Here is a 26,251-nt window from a genome sequence, read left to right as displayed (position 1 = left end):
CATTTTAACATCAGAAAGCACGTGGTTCGTCCACATGTGTCATACGCGAACAGCGCCACCACACTAGAAGCGAGACGAAACGAACCAGAGGAGACGTGGAGTGATGACTTCGGCGGCCTAGAGCTTAGAATTTTGCAATTTATTATTTTAAACATAAAATATATATTTATATAACCAAGTTTAATAAATAGATTAGTAAATATGGCGATGTACAACTTTAAGAAAATTACAGTTGTGCCAACATCGAAGGTAAAGTACTGTAATCTAAAGCAGGCCAGATGCTAGCTGACGAAAAAAAGTCTAAACATAATATAGCCTATAGGCCTAGGCCTATAGCCTATTATTATAGGCGGGGACCAGACCATCGGGACCACGGACGATCGGGCCCAGAAGATCGGGCCCATTTTAAGACGATCGGGACCAAAGCGGGAGACGATCGGGCCTAACAAGGTTTTAGGACGATCGGGACCAGAGACGATCGGATCGTGCCCAACTAATAAGACGATCGGGCACGTTTTATTTTGGTAGCAATTAAACTTTTGGATTTTTTATGTTGGCGCGCGCCACTCTGTCTCTAGTCTAGATATGCAATTGTTATCATATCGGTCATGTTTTTTTAATCGATTGGTTTTGGTTCTTCTATCCATAGTGTCGATTCATTCCTCAATCAACATATTAGTTTATAATAGACCTACCCTAAAACACGTACTCTAGTATATTCACTTGTATTGTAGGCATAGAAAGAACATTGGTAATAAATACTCTATTACTAATTATAAACTATTTTAACTGTTTTTTCAGAAATAACATTTTTACAATGATTTTCAAAGAGCACACATTCACAAACTTTTTGCAACCGAAATTTAAAACAAACATTATATACATTATATAGGCCTAAATGAACATTCATTGGGCCTATTCATGAGACGATCGGGCCCAACGCTGAAGACGATCGGGACCACACTTTCTGGGCCCGATCGTCTTGGGCCCGATCATCCGTGGTCCCGATCGTCTGATAACCGATTGAAATGAATAGGCCTGGAGACGAGGCTTAGCTAGTATAGGTGGCCTGACTGATAAGTCTTATTAGTTGGTTAGATGGTTTAATTAAGGCCTAGTTAGACTAGAGAGGGCAATCCAATCTAGCCAGGCCTACTATGTTTTCTGTCCACTGTGAATACATCCATTCAAAAACAATCAAATTATTGGTAACTGGAAATATATTAATTAATATGATTCTGTATAAAATTAATAATGATAAGGGGGCCTGGCCTTAATATAGTGTATACCACTGATAAAATTGTATAGAATATCATTATTTGTGCATTAATGTATATAAAATAATATATTATACTAGTAATCATTTATCAATAATAGTAAAAAAGAGACATACCGATGTACAGTACCATATTAAATTGTTATGTTTTTGTAGGACTTTGTTGACATAGTATTATCGAAGACGCAGAGAAAGACGCCAACTGTTGTCCACAAGCATTACAAGATCAGCCGTATTCGAGCGTTTTATATGCGCAAGATCAAGTATACACAACAGAATTACCATGATAAACTAACACAGATTATTAATGATTTTCCTAAACTAGAGGTAATTGTTTTGTTTGTCATCAGGAAGTTGAGTTGAGTTATCACCCCATTAAAGGTGCAATTTCTCCTGATAGACAATTTTAGATACTGAAATCATCCTGATAGTGCCATGTTTGGTTTAACTAAAAAGAAAATATGTTTGACACATTTTCCTGTTTTGCAATACATTGTTTATTTTAGATGCATGCCTGATATTTGTTTAAATAGCACCCTCTATGTTCTTAATTTTAAAACAATTATAGCACCCTCTATATTTTGGTCATACTTTATTGTATTCAGATATATATTATTGTTGTTCTAGTTGGGAGCTCTGTGATTGTAATCAAAATAAATCGTCGGTCATAATGTTTTGTTTAGCTAAGGATAACCATAAGTTTATTCACTATCCTTCTTAAAGGTGGCAATCCTGTTTATAAGACAATCATATCTGCAAGATGCTGTACAAACTCTTATTACAGGTCTTTGAGAGTGGAGTTGTAATTTGTCATTAGAAAAAATCCTGCCATGATCTAGGACCCTTGAATTGGTAGCCAAGCATCATAACAACCAAGCCATAACTCCACTACAATAATATAAATTATTGTTAGAGAAAAAGGTTTTATCAACATGAACATTTTAATCCCAACTATAACATTATATATCGGTTATTTCAGTGAATTACTTTTCTTTCTATTTTACAGGATATTCATCCATTTTATGCAGATTTGATGAATGTGTTATATGATAAAGATCACTACAAGTTGGCACTTGGCCAAATAAACACTGCTCGCCATCTTATAGACAAGTATGTATTCTGAAGTGAAAAAAAATATTTTCCAAGCATAGTAATGAGATCAGTATTAAGTAGAAATATATTTATAGGGCTTATTTGTATAAAAGGAAAACTTAGAATCTAAACAATTTAGAATCTAATATCTGAATAAAAGGGACAGACTAAAATGAAGTGATATTCATCTTCAACTGATTGTAGAGAACTTAATTTGCATAATTATTTAAACATAACAAAGTTCTTAGGCAATGTAAGATTTGCAGTATGACAGTACCATGTGTACAGCAAATTACAATGTGTACCAAAACTTACTTTGCTTTTAAGAAATTTGTTTTAGTTTTTCAGTACTGTACTAACTGTTAAATCAGTTTTGAAATAGTAGCAATCCATTTGCAGTAATATTCTATGTCACAAAGAAAAATGATTACACCTGAATAATTTTGCCAGTAATTCTTTTTAAATGTCCAAAAATGTTTTAATTTTTCTAGCGTGGCTAGAGATTATGTACGACTGATGAAATATGGAGACTCGTTGTATCGTTGCAAACAGTTGAAAAGAGCCGCTTTGGGACGAATGTGCACAATAATGAAACGTCAAAATCAAAGTTTACAGTACTTGGAGCAAGTAAGACAACATCTATCGCGTCTGCCAGCCATTGACCCTATGACGAGGACCTTGCTCATCTGTGGCTTCCCTAATGTTGGAAAGTCTAGTTTTATGAACAAGGTAGGTGAATTTATTCATGTACACAATCCAAGAATTTTTATTTCATGCAAAGATAATGATGGTCGCACTGGTTAAAAAGAGACATGCTTTCCTGCGATGTAGCATGATCAGTTTTCTACTGTTTTTTTCGGTTTCAACATTCTTAACAATGGTGAGATGGTTCTTTAATTACCATCAAAATCAAATGAGCTACAGCAGGAGGCTTGAATCTTACAACTTTACCATCCAATTCTCTATAAATACACTCATATGTACCCCTGTCAAAATATAAAACTCCTGAAATTTTTAAATTCAGTGTACAGTATTTCATACCTGTAGAAAAACTCACACTACAACCTCCATCATATGAAAAACGCGGTTTCATTTCATGAGAATCCTTATTAAAACCACAACACCTCCGAAAGGCAATATTTTCAGATTGTTCACCTCTTTGTTTTATCCATATCAAAGTCCTCAAGTAGGCTATGTCTTTACTTTCACATTTGAAAAGCACACTTGATCCAATTGTCACATTTGTGTCGGTTGGTCTCTCGCTAAGTGTATAATGTGTGGTACAACAGATAGGCCGAAAATACAATACCAACAATATAAATATACTTAATGAAAACTGCAACATATTGAAGTGAAGAAATCTGTGAAAACAAATTATCATTATTAGTTATGGTCATTACACTACAGCCCTAGAAATTGGGACGAAATAACCTAGCGGATGTAAATAAAACAAATTTTTATTCCTGTGTAATATCAATTTATACATTGAACCCTGTTGCGATGAAGTAGGCAGGGCTTCATGATAAAAAAGGTTTGGTTGTCGTAGTGGTGCTTGCCTTGTAATCTAAAGATCTAGGGTTCAATCCTTATCTAGGGTTCAATCCTTACCTAGTTTCAACTATTGACTCTATCAACTCCACTCCTTAAGCCTCAAATATTAGTTTATAAGCACAAAAAATTTTAAAATAGTTTATCCAATCCTGTAATTGGCGAGTTACTCGCTGTTGGATGTGTAGAAGAATAAAAGAATCTATTTGGTCAGCAGTTGCAAAGAAATACATTTTACTGATTGTGATTGGCCAGCTGTAGGTGGAGCCTTTAATTATGAAAGAATATATTGATCAGTCACTCCACCACAGAAAGGTGTGATTGGCTGCCTGTAGTAGGGCTTAATGACAGACTAGTCAAGCTGGTAACTCCCAGATAGCTTTGGGGATGTTTTTAGTTTCCATTGCATGAGTGGTTCTGAGAGCAGAGTTCGTACGCATCCTTAAATTCCTTGAAAGTCATGGAAAAATAAATCACTTTTTTCAAGTACTGGAAAGTCCTTGAAATTGGCATTTGTCCTTGAATGTCCTGAAAATTGTTAAAATACAATAAATTTATATGAATTCTTTTTAATAAAGTTTTGAAAACACTGAAAAATAAAAGTATTAAGTATGAAAGTACATGGAAGATAGCAACGTTTGTACGTGCCGACCGTTCCCGCCGCCGATAAATACTCATACATGAAATAGGCTTCAGGGTTGGTTGTTGGAAAAACAATTCCATTTGACGTACACCGCACCACTTAAGAAAATTACCATGTGTGACGTGTTCATGCGAGCCGAACGATTGTTGTGGACATTCCATTTGACGTACACGCACCCTCCTAGTAAGAAATTACCACGTGTGTACGTGTATGATGCGTGTCGAATCGCGAATTGAAAAAAACAATTACATTTGACGTACACGCACCTCTCTGGTATAAGGGAAAAAATCCACAAAATAGTATTTCAAAAAATCGGAAAAACGGTTTGGCAAATCAACAGTCTAGTAGCTAGCTCGCTCAGCGGCGATTTTGTTGACAAAAATTGGTAAGGCTTTACCACGTGTGTTTCACTCTCTAGTCGAATTCCATTGCCGTATCGACAGTTTCACAATCCCTGTTGTGCTATTAATTTATTACGTAAACTATTTGGTACAGATTTGCATGCAGATACGATTTCTTTTTTTTGCAAATTACCTTCATACATTATTAAATATATACAAAATGAACAATAAGCGTTCGTTCTAGTATATCAGGATGCAGCAGTTGGGGTCGTATCGTATACGGAGGCACTTGTTTAGAAATGATCAAATACGCTGTCGTATACGGTTCGTATATGCTGATTATGCGGACAGGAACTTTAGAATTGACGTATACGTTTCGTATACGAAGTGGACGTCCTATACGAAACATAAACAAAACATCGTATATGTTTGTATACAGCTTTTTGTAAAGGGTATGATCGTTTTGAATAAAGTTCAGAGTGAATTAGAATATGGTTTGATTTCTTTCATTTATACCTTCTAAAAAAACATATGATATACAGAAACAGCATTTAAACGTGATTCCGAATTGTAGAACGTCATCCTATAGTATCAAATTACCAAATATCGTCGACAGTGCGGTGACTATGGAAACGGCAGCCTTTGTTCAATACCGCTAGTGACGGCACGCGCCGTGACTACCCTCGACAGGAGGAAGTCTGGCGCGGTTCCACAAAGGCTTTTACTGTTACGTGTCATGTTACTTGATTTTCCACGCCTATGTTTTCAGTACTGTATGTTTTTTAGTGGCTACAGTACTTGAATTTCTGAAAAACATCGTAACTACGAAATTCTTCAATCTTAAACTTTTTTTTATTAATCTGTTGAACTTAATATTTAGGTATATGTCCTTGAAATTTTAAAATATTGACATTGAATGTGCTTGAAATGTCCTGGAATTTTACTAGCTCACAGGTGTACGAACCCTGTGAGAGCTACACACACTGTACTATACTAGACATAGAACCACTTTGTTTAAAACAGAAACATATTTTTAATATTATCTGGTGACAAGAAGGCTAATTAATTAATTCTTAATTCTTATCTATTTTTACCTTGTGAAAGCAGACTCCTCTGTTAAAATAAAAAAATTAAATAATTAGTGTTTTGAGCACATGCGTAACACATACATACGGTAGACGTTAGAGCGCAGAAATGAATAATTATGCCATCCTAGACTATCACTTGTGAAAACTGAATTCAACCTACAAAATATGGTTTTCTGAGAAGCTGTAGGCTTCTTTGGATATTGTTATAATTATGCACATTTTACAGAAACTTTACAAAATTGTTGTGGCGGATGTAGAATTTGATGGTAGGTAGTTTTTTGTGTGTACACAGCGTGACCTTTAGTGGGGTACTGCCTTGTGTCATAATGTCTATTCCTGAGCTAAAAGTAACATCTTTAACTTTAAGCCAGTCTTCTCTTGTAAAGCTCTGTCTACACTCTCAAACTTTATGTGACAAAAAAATGTGCCCGTATATTGACAGTCATGATGATGTCATATCACTACCATATTTAAGCATATCACTACCATATTTGGGCACATCACACTTTTTTTGTCAAACTGGTTTGTTTGATGGTGTAGACAGAGCTTAAGATTTGTACATGACATTTTGGGTGTACTTTGATATATACTTGTACTAATATGTACTTGTGATTTGCTGTTCTCAGGTGACCAGAGCAGACGTTGAAGTCGAACCATACGCCTTCACAACAAAGTCTCTCTTTGTAGGCCACATGGACTTTCGTTACCTGCGTTGGCAGGTTATTGACACCCCTGGAATACTAGATCACCCTCTTGAAGAGAGGAACACAATTGAGATGCAAGCCATTACAGCTCTTGCTCACCTCCGAGCCTGTGTCTTGTATTTTATGGATCTTTCAGAACAATGTGGACACTCGATAGAATCGCAGGTAAGTGTACCTACAGTAGTTACAAAGTTATTGCAAGACATCTTGCAGTAGAAACACATTTTTTAGAAAGATTTTTAAAGTATTTTGTGTAAGAATAGAATTCTCCAGAATACTGTTCGTCAAAACATTCTCAACCATACTTTATTATCTTTTGGAAAAACATGGTGTACCGCAAACCTAACTTAACTATGAATAAGAGTTGTTATTAATATTATTATAAAATAAAAGAAAAATAAATCTTAAAATGTTGGCAAAATAGAGTTTGATAATGCAATTAGAGACACTTCCAATTAGGGTCAAATTTCAAAGTGACAGCATTAGTTTTTACGATTCACGAGGTTTCAATTGTTGCATTTCACTAAATTTTTATTAAAAACAGAGAGTATTTGAAAAATGAAAATAATATACAATTTATTTGAAAAATGAAAATGTAAAACACCGAACTGTTGGTGTGAGTTAAAGGTGGAAGGGGTTTGTTTAGTTATCTTGTGATTATGCTGGATATAAAATAGTCGTTTAAAACTGGTTGATTGGGTATTCATACCCATACCCAGTATTACAGTATGTTTTCTTTTTTTAGATTGAATTATTTGAGAGTATAAAGCCATTGTTTTCTAACAAGCCATTAGTAGTAGTTATCAACAAGATTGATATTGTTAAACCGGACGAACTCTCTCCTGAAAAGCAGGTTTGTGTTTTCAGCTCAGTTCATTGGCAAAATACATATGTAATGTAATGCGACATTTATATAGCGCTATTTCATGAAGATCAGAGCGCTGTGGACTTAGATGTTACACCTTTTCAACAATATTCTTCTCCCCTAAGGGTCACATCGTGTCATCGGCAGCCAACTACGCCGCCATCACGTCTGTCCATGACAGTGTGTGTGTGAACTAGTACACCGGAGTAACCCCCTATTTGTCTTTTTACCTACAGTAACCAAAACATTTTGATGAAGGGTACCATTGCTCAGTCATTTAAATTAGAACTAAAATAATTATCTCTAGAATAAAATGCCGACATATATTTAACAGATGTTGACACACATTAACTTTTTTTTGTTGAGTTTGACTTCTGTTATTGAATAATAATAGCAATTCCATAAGATTGATCATCTATGAGACACATTTGCATCTTTTTTTTATTTGTGGGCAGTTTATCTGGGGCGTGTCCCATTACCTTGTAGATAATTGACTAACTTGGATACACCAGTGAAGCATCCATTAGCACTGTCTGATCACCATTTTAATGTTAAATAAAAAATTGCAAACTACAGTCTATGTATAAAGTAAGGAATCAATTTTTGTATCATTTTAGAAACTCTTAGAACAGTTTAAATCTGAAGAGATTCCTGTAATGATGATGAGTACAGTCACCGAAGAAGGTGTGATGGATGTCAAAACTGAGGTAACCATCATTCATTTACTAACAATCATCATCAATTCAAGTCACATCTAAAATATCACCTTTTTCAATAATTCTTGTTAGTCTTTTAGCGCTGTGAGACATCTGTAAATAGCGCTTTATAAAAGTTTATTAATATTATCATCATTATCATCATCATTATCATCATCATCATTATCATCATCATCATTATCATCATCCTTTTTATCATCATCCTTTTTATCATCATCATTATTATCATCATCATTATCATCATCATCATCATCATCATCAGTATTATCACCATCATCAGTATCATCATCCCTATCATATTATCCAATTGGCTTATTATTTTTATTCTCACTATACTACAACTAGAAAGTTCTTTTCTTTGTTGTCTCTTATATTCCTAGAATGTTCCATGTATTCAATTTTTTACTGTTAAGCTCTGTCTACACTATCAAACTAGTTTGACAAAAAAAGTGTAATGTGCCAAAATATGGTAGTGATATACCCAAATATAGTAATGATATGACATCATAATCTCCATATATAACATATTTTGTTGTTACATACAATTTTATAGTGTATCTTAAGCCAACGGATGTTAATTTATCACGAAATAGTTATTAGTATTAAATTGTAATTTTTCAGGCATGCAATCTACTGTTGTCACAACGAATTGATGTTAAGATGCGAGGAAAGAAAGTTCCTGATGTACTTAACAGGCTTCATGTTGCCATGCCAACTCCAAGAGATCAGAAGGTTAGTGCTGTGTTATTTATTGTATGTACAATATATTAAATAGTGGCTCAAAGAAAATTTTTAATTAATAAAATCCTAGTTACACTGAAATTATTGTTATTGTTTTTGTATTCAGTATGTTTTGTCCATCCTAATACCTATTGGCTGCACTCCCAGCCTCTGGGTTTCGCTTATGGACAAAAGTAAATATAAAAGCTGAAATAGCAGACAGATGACAATGTTATTCTTCTGTCTATTTTCACCTTTTAACATTTCCTGTTTAGTATTCCATGTAAACAACCATGTATTATCATTTGTATAGTAGTGTGTAATAATATAAGAATGAGATGACATTCATCAATTTTTTGCTTGGAAGTTTTCAATTAATAAAATCCTAGTTTTTAAATAGTTTAATATTGTTTTGAATTTTTCTGATTAATTTCTTTCAATTCAAGTACATAATTTAATCATAACATATTATTAATGGTCTGTTTGTTTCTGTTTTTTAAATTGTAGTTAATCAAACATTTTGGAAATAAGATAAATAAAAGTAAATAAAAGTTTATAATGTGATTAAATTTCCAGCTACCAAAAATGAATGATAACGCTTTTATAATATATCTCTTTCATTTAGGTTAGACCACCGTGCATCCCAGAAGCTATCCGGAAGAAACGTGAATCAATGGAAACCGACAAACCAGCTCGCAAGCTGTTGCGCGACATTGAACTTGAAATGGGCGATGATTACACCTTCGATTTACGTCAGCATTGGTTGGTGAAGGAAGATGAGAAATACGATGAAATCCCAGAAATATGGATGGGGCATAATATTGCTGATTATGTTGACCCCGAAATTGAAGTAAAACTAGCAGAACTTGAGAAAGAGGAAGAGATGAGGGAGGCTGCTGGTGTATATGATTCGGATTCAGTGAGTGGGCCTAAGTTAATTTTGGGGAGTTTTTTTCTCTATCTTACTGGTCTAGTTAGACTTTAGTGGCTCCAATATAATTTTGCTAGCCCATACATAAGTGTTAGATAGCTCATATTAAAAAATGGTCCTAAAGCATGGAGATGTTTTTGTTGTTATTTATTTCTTAATTTGATTCGGATTCAGGTTTCATATGGGTAATTGAAAACATGGACAATTCTGAAATTTTTATAAAATATTTTCTAGTCCTAAAAAACAGAAAGTTGCTTTTTTATTGGATACCATTTATACATTAATATTTAGTTTTTGTCTAAAGCTCTGTCTACACTATCAAACTAGTTTGATAAAAAATAAGTGTGATCATCATCATCATCATGTCCATATATGTGCACATCACATTTTTTTGTCGCATAAAGTTTGATAGTGGACAGAGCTTAACAAGCACGCAGATTACTATATAATGTATACATGCATCAACCATTTTCTAAATGATTTTTCTCTAGGTTCTGTTGATATATTGATAATGTTTTCTTTTTTTTTCAGTCCGAAGAAGATGATGAGATGGCAGGGATTCGAAAAACTGCAGCAATGTAAGTTATTACAATTAAGTTAATAATTTATGACAAGTACATTCAGATTAAATCCATAAATTGTCCAAAAATAATAAATAGGTTGACCAATGTTTGTAATAAAGAATAAATCATTTTCAAACTGATTAATATCTGAAAAAAAAATAATTTTTATAATTTGTCTACACTGAATGAATATTATTATTGTATTGGTATTCAGTATGTCCATCCTAATACTTATTGGCTGCACTCCCAGCCTCTGAGTTTCGCTTATGGACTAAAGTAAATATAAAAGGTGAAATAGCAGACAGAAGGCAATGTTATTCTTCTGTCTATTTTCACCGTTTAACATTTCCTGTTTAGTATTCCATGTAAACAACCATGTATTATCATTTGTATAGTAGTATGTAATAATATAAGAATTAAAATTAACAGCAACTTTGTTAGTTACCCAGGTTTTTTTTTCCTTTAAAGATGTATTGTCCCCCTGAAAAAATAATTCTTATCAAAATTGTTGTTGAATATGCCATAACATAATAGTTATCCACTTTGACCAAAAATTGGATAGAACAAAATGTATTTACCTGAAAAAAATGTAATTTAAAGCAAAAAATGGCCAAATTGACTGCCAGCCAGTGGGTTTTTGGTTGAATTTAACCATTTATTTTCTCAATTTATAGGTAAAAACATTATTTTTTTTCAGTTTTTTTCTTTGGAAGTGATTAACTTGATTAAAACTACAAAATAACATATTCAAAGTCTGATTTAATTGATCTTCATTTGTCATGTTTTTGGGGGACAATACATCTTTAATATCATACCGGTATTTGTTATACAATCTCATGTGGAATTTTCCACATGAGATTTGTCAACAGCAGATGTTGCACAAATTATGAAGACAATATTTTCATACATCTTAAATCAAATTAAAGTATATTCTCCAATCCACAAATACATAACACAGATTTGTTCAATTAAAAAAAGATAATTTTTTTCGTTTGTGCATTATTCACCTGCCACTGGCGTCTCTCAATCTAAAATTTGTAGTAAAAGTGCAATGCATCCCCAATTGTGGGTATAAAAATATAAATATTAATGCATTGTTTATGATATGAAATCAACCAATCAAATGGTAATGATACCCTTGTGGTGGTGTGTTAAATTAATCACAGACTGAGGCAATATATATGGAATTAATTTTAAATGCAAAAATGGAGACATGCATTTACGAGAATCTGGATCTAACAGATAAATAACATGAAAATAAATAATATGTATGTATTATGAATGTATGTTTGTTTTGTATTAATAATTTATCGTTATCATTTTTTTGTGGTGTTGTTTTAGGATACGTGAAAAAAGAACTTTGATGATTCAGGAGTCTCGTGAAAAGCGCAGAATCAGAGCGCCTCAGATACCTAGAAAGGCTAGAGCTGTAAGTCAATTAATAATAAATAAATATTATATTACTTTTGCAGAAAAATTTTAACAAGAGTTCAATAATTTAAGATAAGGAAAGTGAATTGTTAAAAGTTAAAATTTCTTTTATTGGCACCACTTTTGACATATTTCATTTTATGTTAAAAAGAAACATCACTATTTGTTTTTTTGGTTTTAAATAAAATCATAACTAGGCTGCTTCTAACATTTCACCCTCCCTAATTGCAAGGCATATTAGGTGGGGGTTTACATATGTAACAATCTCAGGGTTCTTGGTACAATTCCTTGCTCTCGCACATTACCAGTATTCAAATGTTCACTACCTACCTACTACCTAAGCCTGGTTTAATGTTTTCAAGACTATATATGCATTATTTTTACCAAACAATAATTACAGGGAAAGTGTAGTAGTTTTCATTATGGTTAAATAATTAATTATTTTTCATTTGTTTATTTAAATTTGCAGACAAAGAGAAAACACTTTGAAACACAAATGGATGACCTTGGTGTTGACCCTGCTGAAGAAGTAGGTTTAATTTTAGCTTTTTGCCATATTACATGTATAAAATGAAGTATAAACATCCTTAAGCTCTGTCTACACTATCATCCTCATGTGCCAAAAAAAGTTATGTGCCCATATATGGACACGATGACATCATATCACTACCATATTTGGGTACATCAAACTTTGTTGGTCAAACTAGTTTGATAGTATAGACAAAGCTTTATGCCATTATTGTCACAACAAAATTGACTTAATAATTATTTACTTATTTCTGTTATATGAACATAGGGTCACTACACAAAGTCACGTTCTCGTAGTAGAAGTGCTGTTGTACCGAAGAAGAAACGTATGGATTCGTTGGGCCGTGTAGTGAGCAGTTCAAGACCTCCACGTGATGTTTCTGGTATCCGTGATCCAGAGGTAAGTTTGGTCTAGCTAATGTACTTTGGAATGGAAAATTACTATTAATGACTTATAATAAATTAGAATAAATAATAATAATAATCATTTTTCCCTCGATGTATGCCTTTTTATTTTATATTGAGATCGATAAATGCATGTACTTAGATTCAGTCCGCTGATATGCTTGCTTGTTATTTAGTTGACATTATATACCATGTTCAATAATTATACCTAAAATCCTAAATTCTAGTACTGTTTCAAGTAAGTGTGGTTAGATCCACATTCTAGTCAAAATTTCTTCATAAAATTTTTATCTTTTTAGAAATTGAAGAAAGTTAGGAAACTCGCAAAAGGAATTCAAGAACGCAAGTTTGCCAAGCACGCCAAGAAGGGCGAGTCTGATCGCAAGATTCCCGACAGAATGCCAAAACATCTTTTTGCCGGTAAACGCAAGATGGGTAGTGCTAGTCACCGTTAAGTCGTATTCAACCATTTTATTCTGTTATTTTATGCCGGTGAGTGATGTGTTGTATACATTGTCTGTAACATCACTTTCACACTAATACTAAACAATTAATGGTAATTTGTTGATGAAAGTAATTTAGACACATAAATAAAATGTTTGATTACAATTAAAGTGATGATAAGTGAATTAACTACTTTGAAGTACCTTGTGTCAGGGAGCTAAGTTTATTGGTTATTATGAGAATACTATAATACGTCTCATTAGGGCAAAAATCTGACCAATAAACATAGTTATTTTTGTCAGACATGTGGTCAGGCTCACAAATTTAAACGCTCGCATTTGAAATATTTTGAGATGTCTGCACTACACTCGACTCATCTCCAGCACCGTGTAAATGTAATATTTTACGCACGCCATGTTTGAAATCTTCCATCTTTGCCCCATATATTATAGGGTTAACACACATATTGCAAGTGCTAAGTAAAACTGTAAACTCGTGTTCAATGATGGTACTGAAAGCAAAGCATTGACAGATATTATAAATTAAGTACATAATGGTATTTGGTGCTGTAGTGATGATAAATACAATAACAACGATTAACATCGTAAACACAAGATTTCTTTTTATGGACACGTGTGGTCGTTTGTTATAGCCAGGATTAAGTTGCAGGTTTTCTCGAGATCTTCTACGTATCTGCAACACCATCCGATAGTAGCAGTAGATCATAAAACATGCTGGTAGGAAGAATATTAGAAGAAAAGCCAGTATTCCGGAAGGAAGACTAACAGCTTTGCTATAACGACATTCGCCAGGATGCTGTTTATCGACATCAGCGATTATCACAAGATGAAATGAGATCAGGAAACTGATAATGTATGGAATTAAGTAAAATAAACAGGACCTTCTGGCAATGTTTCTGTTTCTGTACATAATAGGGTGTACCACTGCAATATACCGCTCAACTGTTATCATCACAAGATTGTAAATTGACGTATGCGCCATGAACCAGTATAAAGCTCTGGCTTTGCAGAAGACACGCCCTTCTGTTCCATCTGGCGCATCTTGGTTGTAAAAAAACAGAAACGCACAACAACCGAGTAAATCAACAACTGATTGTTGAAAGATTAAACCATGTAGTAAAGACTTTTTGTACATTTTTATGTACAGGAAAACTGCAGTGACGCCAACATTCAGCATAATTCCAATGCCTATGACAACAAACCGTAACGTTATCAACCATTCATTATCGCGTTCTTCACTTGTACTCTCAGATGTCACAGCAGGAATAGTAGTATAAATTGCATCCATCTTTGCATCTAAAAACAATCATTATGTCTGTTGATGTTGGAAAAAAAATAATACAGTAGTACTGTAGTATCCATAGTAGTTACATTTTTACTATATTTACTTACCCAGTGTTAGCTAAGCTTGCAGTTGTTAAACTAAGTGTTGGGAACTGTATAATTCACACTTTCAGGTATAAAACGTAACTATAATTATAATGCTGTATTATACTTGAAATAAACTAGGAAGTTACAGTAGACAAGTACTTTTGTACTTTTAAGTAATACAATAAACAGATTAAAAATATATTAGCAACTTTTAGTTTCGTCTGTTGGTTTTTATTTTCTTTTTTTTTTCTGATAAAAGTACATTCAACTACACTGGCCAACATTTATGTAAATTCAGAAAGTTAAAAATCATATCTGATTATTTTTGTTTTAATGTAAAGATCATAATATACCATATACAGTAATATTAATAAATACATACACGTCAAATTGATATTTAAAGAATTATATTTTTTCGAACTAATACAACATATTTTAATTAAAGATACAGTATACAGTATTGTCCCCATTGTTTATGCCATTTTAATGTCGGATAACCGTTATAGTATTCACTTTGACCAAAAATTGAATCAAGAAAATAAAATAAAAAAACTGTAATTGTCCTTATGAAAAACTGTATTTTAAAGCAACAAGATTTTTTGATTAGATTTTTTTTATAGTTAAAATGTTGTTTCCGTTTATTTTCTGCAGACGAGAATTAAAACTGTAAAAAGGCCTATTCTGATTCATGTTTTTGGGGTACAATAATAGGCCTACAGTATCGGCTAGATAATCTAGATGATGTATGTCTCCAGTATCAGGAATACTTGGTAATACAACATCACATACCAAAACCTAACCATTATCCTAACATCATACAGGCACCACATGTGATGCAAATTCGATGCTGTTTTACCAAATATTTCTATGATGCTGGGCAAATACTGTAGTATGTGGAGATAAAACAAATTTGGTTTAAAACCCAAGTTTCATAGAAATTCCGCCGATCACAGCGCCGAAAGTTATTTACTAAATATTTAATTTGGCATAACTTTCTTATTTTATTTTAGACTAGCAAACAAATCTAGCTGACTAATTTATTTAAAGTTTAATCGGATTGGTTGTGGATGTTGAAAGACATCCCAGCAGCGGATACCTTTCCTTGACAATCACTAAACACTTGTTTTCGAAATATTTTGTGATGTATTTACTACACTCGACTCATCTCCAACACCGTGTAAATATAATGTTTTTCGCCAAATTTTACGCACGCCGTTTTTGAAATCTTCCATCTTTGCCCCATATATTATAGGGTTAATACACATATTACACGTGCTAAGCAACACTGTAAACTCGTGCTCAATGATGGTACTGAAATCAAAGCAGTGACAGATATTATAAATTAGGTACATAGTGATATTTGGTGCTGTAGTGATGATAAATGCAATAACAACGATTAACATCGTAAACACAAGATTTCTTTTTATGGACACGTGTGGTCGTTTGTTATAGCCAGGAGCATTTTTCTGATTCTCTCGAGATCTTCTACGTATCTGCAACACGATCCGACAGTAGCAGTAGATCATAAAACATGCTGGTAGGAAGAATATTAGAAGAAACAACAATATTCCAGAAGGAAGACTGACTGCCTTGCTATATCTGCACTCGCCACGAAGTTCTTCGTTGACATCAGCGATTATCGCAAGATGGAATGAGAGCACGAAACCGATAATGTAAGGAATTGTGTAAAATAAATAGGATTTGTTGCCTATGTTTCTGTTTCTGTACATAACAGGGTGTACCACTGCAATATACCGCTCAACTGTGATCATCACAAGATTGTAAATTGATGTATACGTTATGAACCAGTTGATCGCTCGAGCTTTGCAGAAGACACGTCCAGCTCTTGTTCCATCTGGTGCATCTTGGTTGTAAAAGAACAAGAACATACAACAACCGAGTAAATCCACAATAGACTGCTGGAAGATTAAACCATGTAGTAAAGACTTTTTGTACATTTTTATGTACAGGAAAACTGCAGTGACGCCAACATTCAAGAGAATTCCAAATCCTACGACAACAAACCGTAACGTTATCAGCCATCCATTATCACGTTCATCGTTTATAGTTCCAGACGTACTTGCAATAATAGTAGTTGTATCATTTCCATTAATCATCGTATCTAAAACAATCATTTTTTAGATTGAAGTTATATTATGCAAGTCGTGTTTGTTTTAAACATAAATATTATTGTGTATTCCGATTGACTTGATAATATTGATAGCACATTATACAGTTTCTTATTTATGTAATCTAATCCGTTGTTTTTAATTGAAACAACCCGTGTTATATAATGTGACATTTTTATTACAAGACATTAACCCATTTTTCGATTAATTTGCAACACGAGTTACAACAGTTTAATCTTTGTAATTTAATTTATTGGTTGTTTGTAATTGAACAAGAAATAATTAGGAATAGACTAAAGTATATTTAGGTATGTAACACCCAGTTTCTTCTATCCGTGTTTGGTTGTATTATTTGAGAGCAACGAAAATTCACAGTGTTTATTAATTAATAGGGACACAAAGCAGGAGTTAAAACATCCCATATAGGCCTATATATTATTAAAAGTGGAAGTTTTTTTTATTACAGAAGGTACTTACCCATTTTTCTTTAAACTGTGATAGCAACACAACTTAAAGTTTTAAAAACAGTACGGTACGGTAGGCTATCAATAAGGAACTAAACTAATAACTAGAATTTAATTCGTCACTTTGACGAATTATAGGTGATCATTTTTATCATTTTAATGAAATTAACATTTTTTAAACATGCACGTACGTTAACATACGATCGTAAAAAGCTGATGTACGCCATCCTATGACATGATGCATATACACTTATAGTGCTGAGTTGTACCTATTATGTACAGTATATACTGTATATCTATATACAGTGTAGCATAGGTGAAATTACTGGACCCACATCATGTTCAAATTTGTTGGTATGATGGAATTATCAAAATAAACTCGAAGATGACAATTTCGAAAGATAATGAATTGAGCAAATAAATATAAGGATTGGAAGAGAATTTGATACGTAGAAGCGCAATGCGCGCTCATTGAAATTTGTATAACTTCGACTAAAGAAATATAAAAACTACGTTTTAACTTCAACTGGCCATATGATAACATCACAACATCCGATAGGCTTAATTTTTATATGAATTCATATCTACATTTCAACAGCTTTCATAATAAGTTATAATCTTCAAGGTCACCTTTAATTCTGAAGAGCTATTAGATATTCAAATGTATGGTGTAGCTAAAATTACACGACCTAGGTTATTCAAATTTTTACGCGTGATGACGTCATCGAAATAAAAATGTTGACAACTCATGAGAAAGATAATTTAAATGAGCAATCATATACAAAAAATTGAGCGAAAATCGGGCGCAAAATAACCGAGATGCGCTCAGTTGAATGTGATAATCTATGACAAAAGAGAAAAAAACCTAATTTTTTAATTCAAGTGGCCATGTGATGACGTAATACCATTTTGTACGTCTAATGTGTATATACATTTATATCTACAACTCAATGGCTTCCCGAATAAGTTAAAAAATTTAGGGGTCATCGTCCATTCTGAAGAGTTATTTTCATTTAAAAAAAGACATATTTTTCACCATTTTCAGAACTTTTGTGAAATTAATGTGCGCATTTTGTCATTTTTAACATGCTCGTATAGCGTTATCTTAAGTCGGAACGAACTCAAATTCGGTGAATGTACTAAGGATGGTGAGTAGAATGCGATTTCTACAAAAAAAATCGTATTTTTACGCTTTTAAAGAATCGCGCGCTCAAAAACGCATTTTTGCGCAGTAATTTTTTGAAACACGCAAATGGCCTAATTCATGCTCTAAATTGATTAAAACTTAATTTTGAGCTTTTTAAATTTTGAACGCGCGATTTTACGCGCATGACCCTACGTGCGCGTGCGTTTTTACTTGCTAATATTTTTACCCTTGACCTGAAGTTTACGTGTAATAAATTTCATTAATATGTGATAATGAATTATGGAGATATGATTGATAATGTGATTTCACAAAATGGCGTATAAATGACGTCACGGATGAGTGATCACGCTGAAAAGCTTATTAGGACTAAGTTAAAGTATTTGAAAGACATTGTGAAATTTTGGTAATCATTGACATTAAACTTTTTTAGATATTTGTTACACAAAATAATGCCCAGAAACAATAATAACAATAAAGATTTGATACAATAACAATAGGTGATCATTTTATTCTAAATGATCACCTAATTATGCGTTTAGAAACTTGATAGCACTTACATAAATAAATATATGCCTAGCTTTCATTTTCGTATTTCCTTTCGGGAGTTGGGAATGTTATATAGTGAATTAAGAGCGTGGTAATCTGTATGTTCATTTGTAATAAGGTACTACTTTTGGACTACCCACCGAGCCCCATAACAACCGACTTTATCAAATATAAACTATATAAAAGACAATTATTTCAGGAAGAGGAGATTCAAAGGAGTTGTATTTACAATACTAGTAAGTTGATACAATTATATTTACTTACCTATTGTGGTGTGCATTCTTTCATTAAAAACTATAATGCTGTCGGGAAATACCAGGTAATAGAACGAACAAGGAAATAGACAAATCTTCGCAGATTTGAAATCACTTTACAATAAACAAGTAAAGTATACATTTGAAACTTTTAATTCCGTCTATCTTTTTTGCATATTGTTTTCTACGGACGATCTATTGTGATTCGAAAACGGAGACCTCGAAAACGGAGACCAGTGACCTAACACCCAATGTGAGACCCTCACTAAACTTCTCAATATTACGTCATATAGGGGGTGTCTCCGTTTTTTAGATTTCTCAAAAACAGAGGCCCAACAAAAACTTCTCAATATTACGTCATATAGGGGGTGGTTCTCCGTTTTTTTAGATTTCTCAAAAACAGAGGCCCCAACAAAAACTTCTTAATAGGCCTATTACGTTATATAGGTGGTCTTTGAGATTTCTCGAAAACAGAGGCAACAACAAAAACGACTTAATATTTACGTTATGTAGACCCGGGGTCAGTGGTCTCTCTGTTTTTTAGGTTTCTGTTTTCGAAACACCCCGAAGATACTACTTCAGCTGCAGTAATAACTGGCCTCATTTTTAGAAAGTTTACGGTACCAATCAGAGCATCTTAGATGCTGTGACCAATAACAAATTACATTTTATCTTATAACACACTAATCTCCAAACCCCCTCCCTAACACAGATATGACCAATTTTGCAATATATAACATATTTTAATTTGAACATTCGCATACATTTATTAAGTTAATTTCATTTACTAAAATATACGGAATATATTCCCTTAAAAATTATCTAAAATTGTGTTACACAATCATATCCTTATAGAACAGATTATGAAGAAATTAAATAATGCATGAGCTTTTTATTTTTACCCCGAAGCCTATACTGAAAATATACTATCAAGGCCAAACTGCTTTATTACTTTTTTCAGGGTGGTTTAGTAGTTTAGTTCGAACTTTTATATTTAAATTCAATAGTTTACATTAATTGTAAGGCCTAATTTTTACATTTACGAACGAACAATGTTTAAATTTAACGGGTCTACACGATCGACATTAAATTGACCTAAATACTGTGTTATAAAATTAAACACCAGTATTTGTGGTATTTTGAGAAGTTTTCACTGCGCTAGACTCGTCAACAACATCTCGTAACCTAAATATTCGACGCCAAATCTTGCGCAAGCCGCTTCTGAAATTGTCCATCTTTGCCCCATATATTATAGGGTTAATACACATATTACAAGTGCTAAGTAACACTGTAAACTCGTGTTCAATGATGGTACTGAAAGCAAAGCATTGACAGATATTATAAATTAAGTACATAATGGTATTTGGTGCTGTAGTGATGATAAATGCAATAACAACGATTAACATCGTAAACACAAGATTTCTTTTTATAGAGACATACGGTTGTTTCCTACCGCTAGTATGCTGCTTATTATCTCGAGATCTTCTATGTATCTTTGACAGAATGCGACAGTAGCAGAAGATCATAAAACCAGCAGGTAGGAAGAATATCAGAAGAAACTGCAGCAATCCGGAAAAAACACTGACCGCTTTACTGGACTCATTATAACGGCACTCTCCCGGAAGCTCTTCGTTGGCATCGGCGATTATGGCAAGATGAAAGGAGATCAAGAAACCGATAATGTACGGAATTGTGTAAAATAAGCCTGATTTTCTGCCAATATTTCTGTTTCTGTACGTCAGAGGATGTACTACAGCAATGTAACGCTCAACTGTTATCATCACAAGGTTGTATACTGAGGTATACGTTCCGAACCAGTACAGTACTCGAGCTTTGCAGAAGACACGCCCTCCTGTTCCATTTGGCGCATCTTGGTTGTAAAAGAACAGAAACATACAACAACCGAACAAATCCACAACTGATTGTTGAAAGATTAAACCATGTAGTAAAGACTTCTTGTACATTTTTATGTACAGGAAAACTGCAGTGACGCCAACATTCAGCATAATTCCAATGCCTATGACAACAAACCGTAAAGTTATCAGCCATTTGTTATCCGGTTCGTCGTTTATAGTTCCAAATGTACTGGAAATGTTAGTAGTTGTATCCGTGTCATCCATATCTAAAACAATTAAAATGGGTAAGTAGGCATTACTTACCCATTTTTCGATTTTCTAGTAATCTTTAAAGTAAAGGGATAGCAAACACAACTTGTCCACTTGTATATCTTTAACAACACGTCATTACTAGTACGGAAGCTATCAATAAGGAACTAAACTAGAAAACACTTGACAAATGGCTCTCACAACAACACAGAAATGAATATAGTGTCAAATATCATTTTATTCAATAATGACGCAAATAGGGAAGTACCCAATTCTAAATTCTATCTAAAATATGAGAGAATTGTGCTTCCCTTAAAAGGTAACACAATAAACAAGGAAATTTGAAATCACTTTACAATATACAAGTAAATGTATATTTGAAACTTTTAATTCCGCCTATCTCTTTTTCATATGGTTTTCTACGGACGATAATATGTGATTCGAAAACAGAGACCTAAAACACGGAGGCCAGTGACCCAATGTGACACCATCACTAAACTTCTCAATATTACGTCATATAGGTGGTCTGTTTCGAGAATTCTCAAAAAGAGCCCCCAACAAAAACTTCTTAATATGCCTATTACGTTATATAAGTGGTCTTTGAGATTTCTCGAAAACAGAGGCCTCAACAAAAACGGCTTAATATTTACGTTATGTAGACCCGGGTAACTGGTCTCTCTGTTTTTTAGGTTTCTGTTTTCGAAACACCCCCGAAGATACTACTTCAGCTGCAGTGTCAACTGAGCCACATTTTCATAAAGTTTACGGTACCAATCAGAGCATCTTAGATACTGACCTTTAAAAAAAAATCACACAATCTCAAATTAGAAATTTAAATGACGAGTACCTATACTCATGAGGTATATTTTGCTAAGCACACTATTTGACGTCACAGCAATTTACGGCGACGACTGTACGGCGAGCGCGCGTGGTAATATCGTAAATCTCGCAATTGTGTTCTGAAATCATAATTATGTACATCCCAAATGCGTTGTCAACATACGGGTCTCGGTAAAGTTGTCCTTTAACTCCGATTAAAAAAAAGCGTTTAACAATTTTACATTTAAGGGCAATAATTTACATTGTTATATTTACGAACAATGTTTAAATTTGATGGGTCTACACAGTCGACATTAAATTGGCCTAAATACTGCATTATAAAATTAAACACCAGTATTTGTGATACTTTGAGAAGTATTCACTGCGCTAGACTCATCACCGACATAACGTAATCTAAATATTCGACGCCAAATTTTGCGCAAACCGCTTCTGAAATTGTCCATCTTTGCCCCATATATTATAGGGTTAATACACATGTTACACGTGCTAAGGAGCACTGTAAACTCGTGTTCAATGATGGTACTGAAAGCAAAGCATTGACAGATATTATAAATTAAGTACATAATGGTATTTGGTGCTGTAGTGATAATAAATGCAATAACAACGATTAACATCGTAAACACAAGATTTCTTTTTATAGAGACATACGGTTGTTTCCTACCGCTAGTATGCTGCTTATTCTCTCGAGATCTTCTATGTATCTTTGACAGAATGCGACAGTAGCAGAAGATCATAAAACCAGCAGGTAGGAAGAATATCAGAAGAAACTGCAGCAATCCGGAAAAAACACTGACCGCTTTACTGGACTCATTATAACGGCACTCTCCCGGAAGCTCTTCGTTGGCATCGGCGATTATGGCAAGATGAAAGGAGATCAAGAAACCGATAATGTACGGAATTGTGTAAAATAAGCCTGATTTTCTGCCAATATTTCTGTTTCTGTACGTCAGAGGATGTACCACTGCAATGTAACGTTCAACTGTGATCATCACAAGGTTGTATACTGAGGTATACGTTCCGAACCAGTACAGTACTCGAGCTTTGCAGAAGACACGCCCTCCTGTTCCATTTGGCGCATCTTGGTTGTAAAAGAACAGAAACATACAACAACCGAACAAATCCACAACTGATTGTTGAAAGATTAAACCATGTAGTAAAGACTTCTTGTACATTTTTATGTACAGGAAAACTGCAGTGACGCCAACATTCAGCATAATTCCAATGCCTATGACAACAAACCGTAAAGTTATCAGCCATTTGTTATCCGGTTCGTCGTTTATAGTTCCAAATGTACTGGCAATGTTAGTAGTTGTATCCGTGTCATCCATATCTAAAACAATTAAAATGGGTAAGTAGGCATTACTTACCCATTTTTCGATTTTCTAGTAATCTTTAAAGTAAAGGGATAGCAAACACAACTTGTCCACTTGTATATCTTTAACAACACGTCATTACTAGTACGGAAGCTATCAATAATAAGGAACTAAACTAGAAAACACTTGACAAATGGCTCTCACAACAACACAGAAATGAATATAGTGTCAAATATCATTTTATTCAATAATGACGCAAATAGGGAAGTACCCAATTCTAAATTCTATCTAAAATATGAGAGAATTGTGCTTCCCTTAAAAGGTAACACAATAAACAAGGAAATTTGAAATCACTTTACAATATACAAGTAAATGTATATTTGAAACTTTTAATTCCGCCTATCTCTTTTTCATATGGTTTTCTACGGACGATAATATGTGATTCGAAAACAGAGACCTAAAACACGGAGGCCAGTGACCCAATGTGACACCATCACTAAACTTCTCAATATTACGTCATATAGGTGGTCTGTTTCGAGAATTCTCAAAAAGAGCCCCCAACAAAAACTTCTTAATATGCCTATTACGTTATATAAGTGGTCTTTGAGATTTCTCGAAAACAGAGGCCTCAACATAAACGGCTTAATATTTACGTTATGTAGACCCGGGTAACTGGTCTCTCTGTTTTTTAGGTTTCTGTTTTCGAAACACCCCCGAAGATACTACTTCAGCTGCAGTGTCAACTGAGCCACATTTTCATAAAGTTTACGGTACCAATCAGAGCATCTTAGATACTGACCTTTAAAAAAAAATCACACAATCTCAAATTAGAAATTTAAATGACGAGTACCTATACTCATGAGGTATATTTTGCTAAGCACACTTGACGTCACAGCAATTTACGGCGACGACTGTACGGCGAGCGCGCGTGGTAATATCGTAAATCTCGCAATTGTGTTCTGAAATCATAATTATGTACATCCCAAATGCGTTGTCAACATACGGGTCTCGGTAAAGTTGTCCTTTAACTCCGATTAAAAAAAAGCGTTTAACAATTTTACATTTAAGGGCAATAATTTACATTGTTATATTTACGAACAATGTTTAAATTTGATGGGTCTACACAGTCGACATTAAATTGGCCTAAATACTGCATTATAAAATTAAACACCAGTATTTGTGATACTTTGAGAAGTATTCACTGCGCTAGACTCATCACCGACATAACGTAATCTAAATATTCGACGCCAAATTTTGCGCAAACCGCTTCTGAAATTGTCCATCTTTGCCCCATATATTATAGGGTTAATACACATGTTACACGTGCTAAGGAGCACTGTAAACTCGTGTTCAATGATGGTGCTGAAAGCAAAGCATTGACAGATATTATAAATTAAGTACATAATGGTATTTGGTGCTGTAGTGATGATAAATGCAATAACAACGATTAACATCGTAAACACAAGATTTCTTTTTATAGAGACATACGGTTGTTTCCTACCGCTAGTATGCTGCTTATTCTCTCGAGATCTTCTATGTATCTTTGACAGAATGCGACAGTAGCAGAAGATCATAAAACCAGCAGGTAGGAAGAATATCAGAAGAAACTGCAGCAATCCGGAAAAAACACTGACCGCTTTACTGGACTCATTATAACGGCACTCTCCCGGAAGCTCTTCGTTGGCATCGGCGATTATGGCAAGATGAAAGGAGATCAAGAAACCGATAATGTACGGAATTGTGTAAAATAAGCCTGATTTTCTGCCAATATTTCTGTTTCTGTACGTCAGAGGATGTACCACTGCAATGTAACGTTCAACTGTGATCATCACAAGGTTGTATACTGAGGTATACGTTCCGAACCAGTACAGTACTCGAGCTTTGCAGAAGACACGCCCTCCTGTTCCGTCTGGCGCATCTTGGTTGTAAAAGAACAGAAACATACAACAACCGAACAAATCCACAACTGATTGTTGAAAGATTAAACCATGTAGTAAAGACTTCTTGTACATTTTTATGTACAGGAAAACTGCAGTGACGCCAACATTCAGCATAATTCCAATGCCTATGACAACAAACCGTAAAGTTATCAGCCATTTGTTATCCGGTTCGTCGTTTATATTTCCAAATGTACTGGCAATGTTAGTAGTTGTATCAGTGGCATCCATATCTGAAACAATCATACATCTTTTTATACTTAAAACAAATGATTATAATTGAATCTGTTGTCTTATTCTATTTCATCATCACCTAACAGCAATATAGTAATACAACATAAAAAATAACACTTATTCGTTGTTAAAAATACATTCTTTTCCTTCTCTTCCTTATTTTAATCTTTGTAATGTAAACCCTTGTCTTTAAATTAAAACTATTCGTATGTAATTGAAGGTAGGCATTACTTACCCATTTTTGTTTATCAAAAATGCAACTTGTCCGCTTGTATATATCTTTAAAAAACACGTCAGTAACTGTACGGTAGGATATCAATAAGGAAATAAACTATAAAATAAACTTTATTATTAATTCAAAGAAAACTTTTCTTGAATAAATAAACAGAAGTCACTTTCATTTTCGTATTTCCTTTTACGGAAGTTTTAAATGTTATTATTATTATTTTATTGAGAGCGTAGTAATCTGTATCTCCATTAGTATACACAGGGAAAACCGCCAAACCCCAAAACAAAACCGATAATATCTCATCATGAACATTAAAACCAATTATTTTAAAAATTAGTTACTCATTAAAAAATATGTTTTAAATATG

At 33.7% G+C, this 26,251-nt stretch overlaps 4 protein-coding genes across 5 annotated transcripts; 1 reads left to right on the top strand and 3 right to left on the bottom strand.

The window, feature by feature from the left end:
* The first annotated feature begins 69 nt into the window (after positions 1 to 69).
* LOC144839320 (GTP-binding protein 4-like) lies at positions 70 to 20,869 on the top strand. Of its 2 annotated transcripts, XM_078694646.1 has the most exons (15): positions 70 to 249; positions 1,433 to 1,603; positions 2,283 to 2,386; positions 2,860 to 3,097; positions 6,615 to 6,857; positions 7,438 to 7,545; positions 8,175 to 8,264; positions 8,895 to 9,005; positions 9,619 to 9,912; positions 10,456 to 10,502; positions 11,829 to 11,916; positions 12,388 to 12,447; positions 12,715 to 12,846; positions 13,151 to 13,343; positions 20,729 to 20,869. In XM_078694646.1, the coding sequence occupies exons 1-14, from the start codon at positions 202 to 204 to the stop codon at positions 13,304 to 13,306; spliced, it is 1,890 nt and encodes a 629-aa protein (XP_078550772.1). In that variant the 5' UTR covers positions 70 to 201; the 3' UTR covers positions 13,307 to 13,343; positions 20,729 to 20,869. The 2 variants fall into 2 exon arrangements, with proteins under 2 accessions (XP_078550772.1, XP_078550764.1); XM_078694638.1 differs by lacking the exon at positions 20,729 to 20,869 and having other exon boundaries at positions 13,151 to 15,008.
* LOC144846466 (somatostatin receptor type 1-like) lies at positions 15,799 to 16,821 on the bottom strand. The gene has a single exon (XM_078703552.1). It carries the CDS (start codon positions 16,819 to 16,821, stop codon positions 15,799 to 15,801), a length of 1,023 nt encoding a protein of 340 aa, XP_078559678.1.
* Positions 19,815 to 23,589, bottom strand: LOC144839338 (somatostatin receptor type 2-like). The gene is made up of 2 exons (XM_078694656.1): positions 22,833 to 23,589; positions 19,815 to 21,348 (listed from the first exon to the last, which is right to left on the bottom strand). The coding sequence occupies exons 1-2, from the start codon at positions 23,497 to 23,499 to the stop codon at positions 20,342 to 20,344; spliced, it is 1,674 nt and encodes a 557-aa protein (XP_078550782.1). The 5' UTR covers positions 23,500 to 23,589; the 3' UTR covers positions 19,815 to 20,341.
* Positions 23,590 to 23,746: 157 nt separating this feature from the next.
* On the bottom strand, positions 23,747 to 25,894 carry LOC144846205 (C-X-C chemokine receptor type 6-like). Its single transcript, XM_078703533.1, has 4 exons — positions 25,891 to 25,894; positions 24,986 to 25,654; positions 24,124 to 24,283; positions 23,747 to 24,054 (listed from the first exon to the last, which is right to left on the bottom strand). Exons 1-3 carry the CDS (start codon positions 25,892 to 25,894, stop codon positions 24,207 to 24,209), a joined length of 750 nt encoding a protein of 249 aa, XP_078559659.1. The 3' UTR covers positions 23,747 to 24,054; positions 24,124 to 24,206.
* Positions 25,895 to 26,251: the final 357 nt, after the last annotated feature.

Source organism: Antedon bifida, chromosome 1 (genome assembly GCF_963402885.1).
Source record: "Antedon bifida chromosome 1, ecAntBifi1.1, whole genome shotgun sequence".
In the NCBI taxonomy this organism is placed as follows: domain Eukaryota; kingdom Metazoa; phylum Echinodermata; class Crinoidea; order Comatulida; family Antedonidae; genus Antedon; species Antedon bifida.
This window is presented reverse-complemented; position numbering and strand designations above follow the sequence as displayed.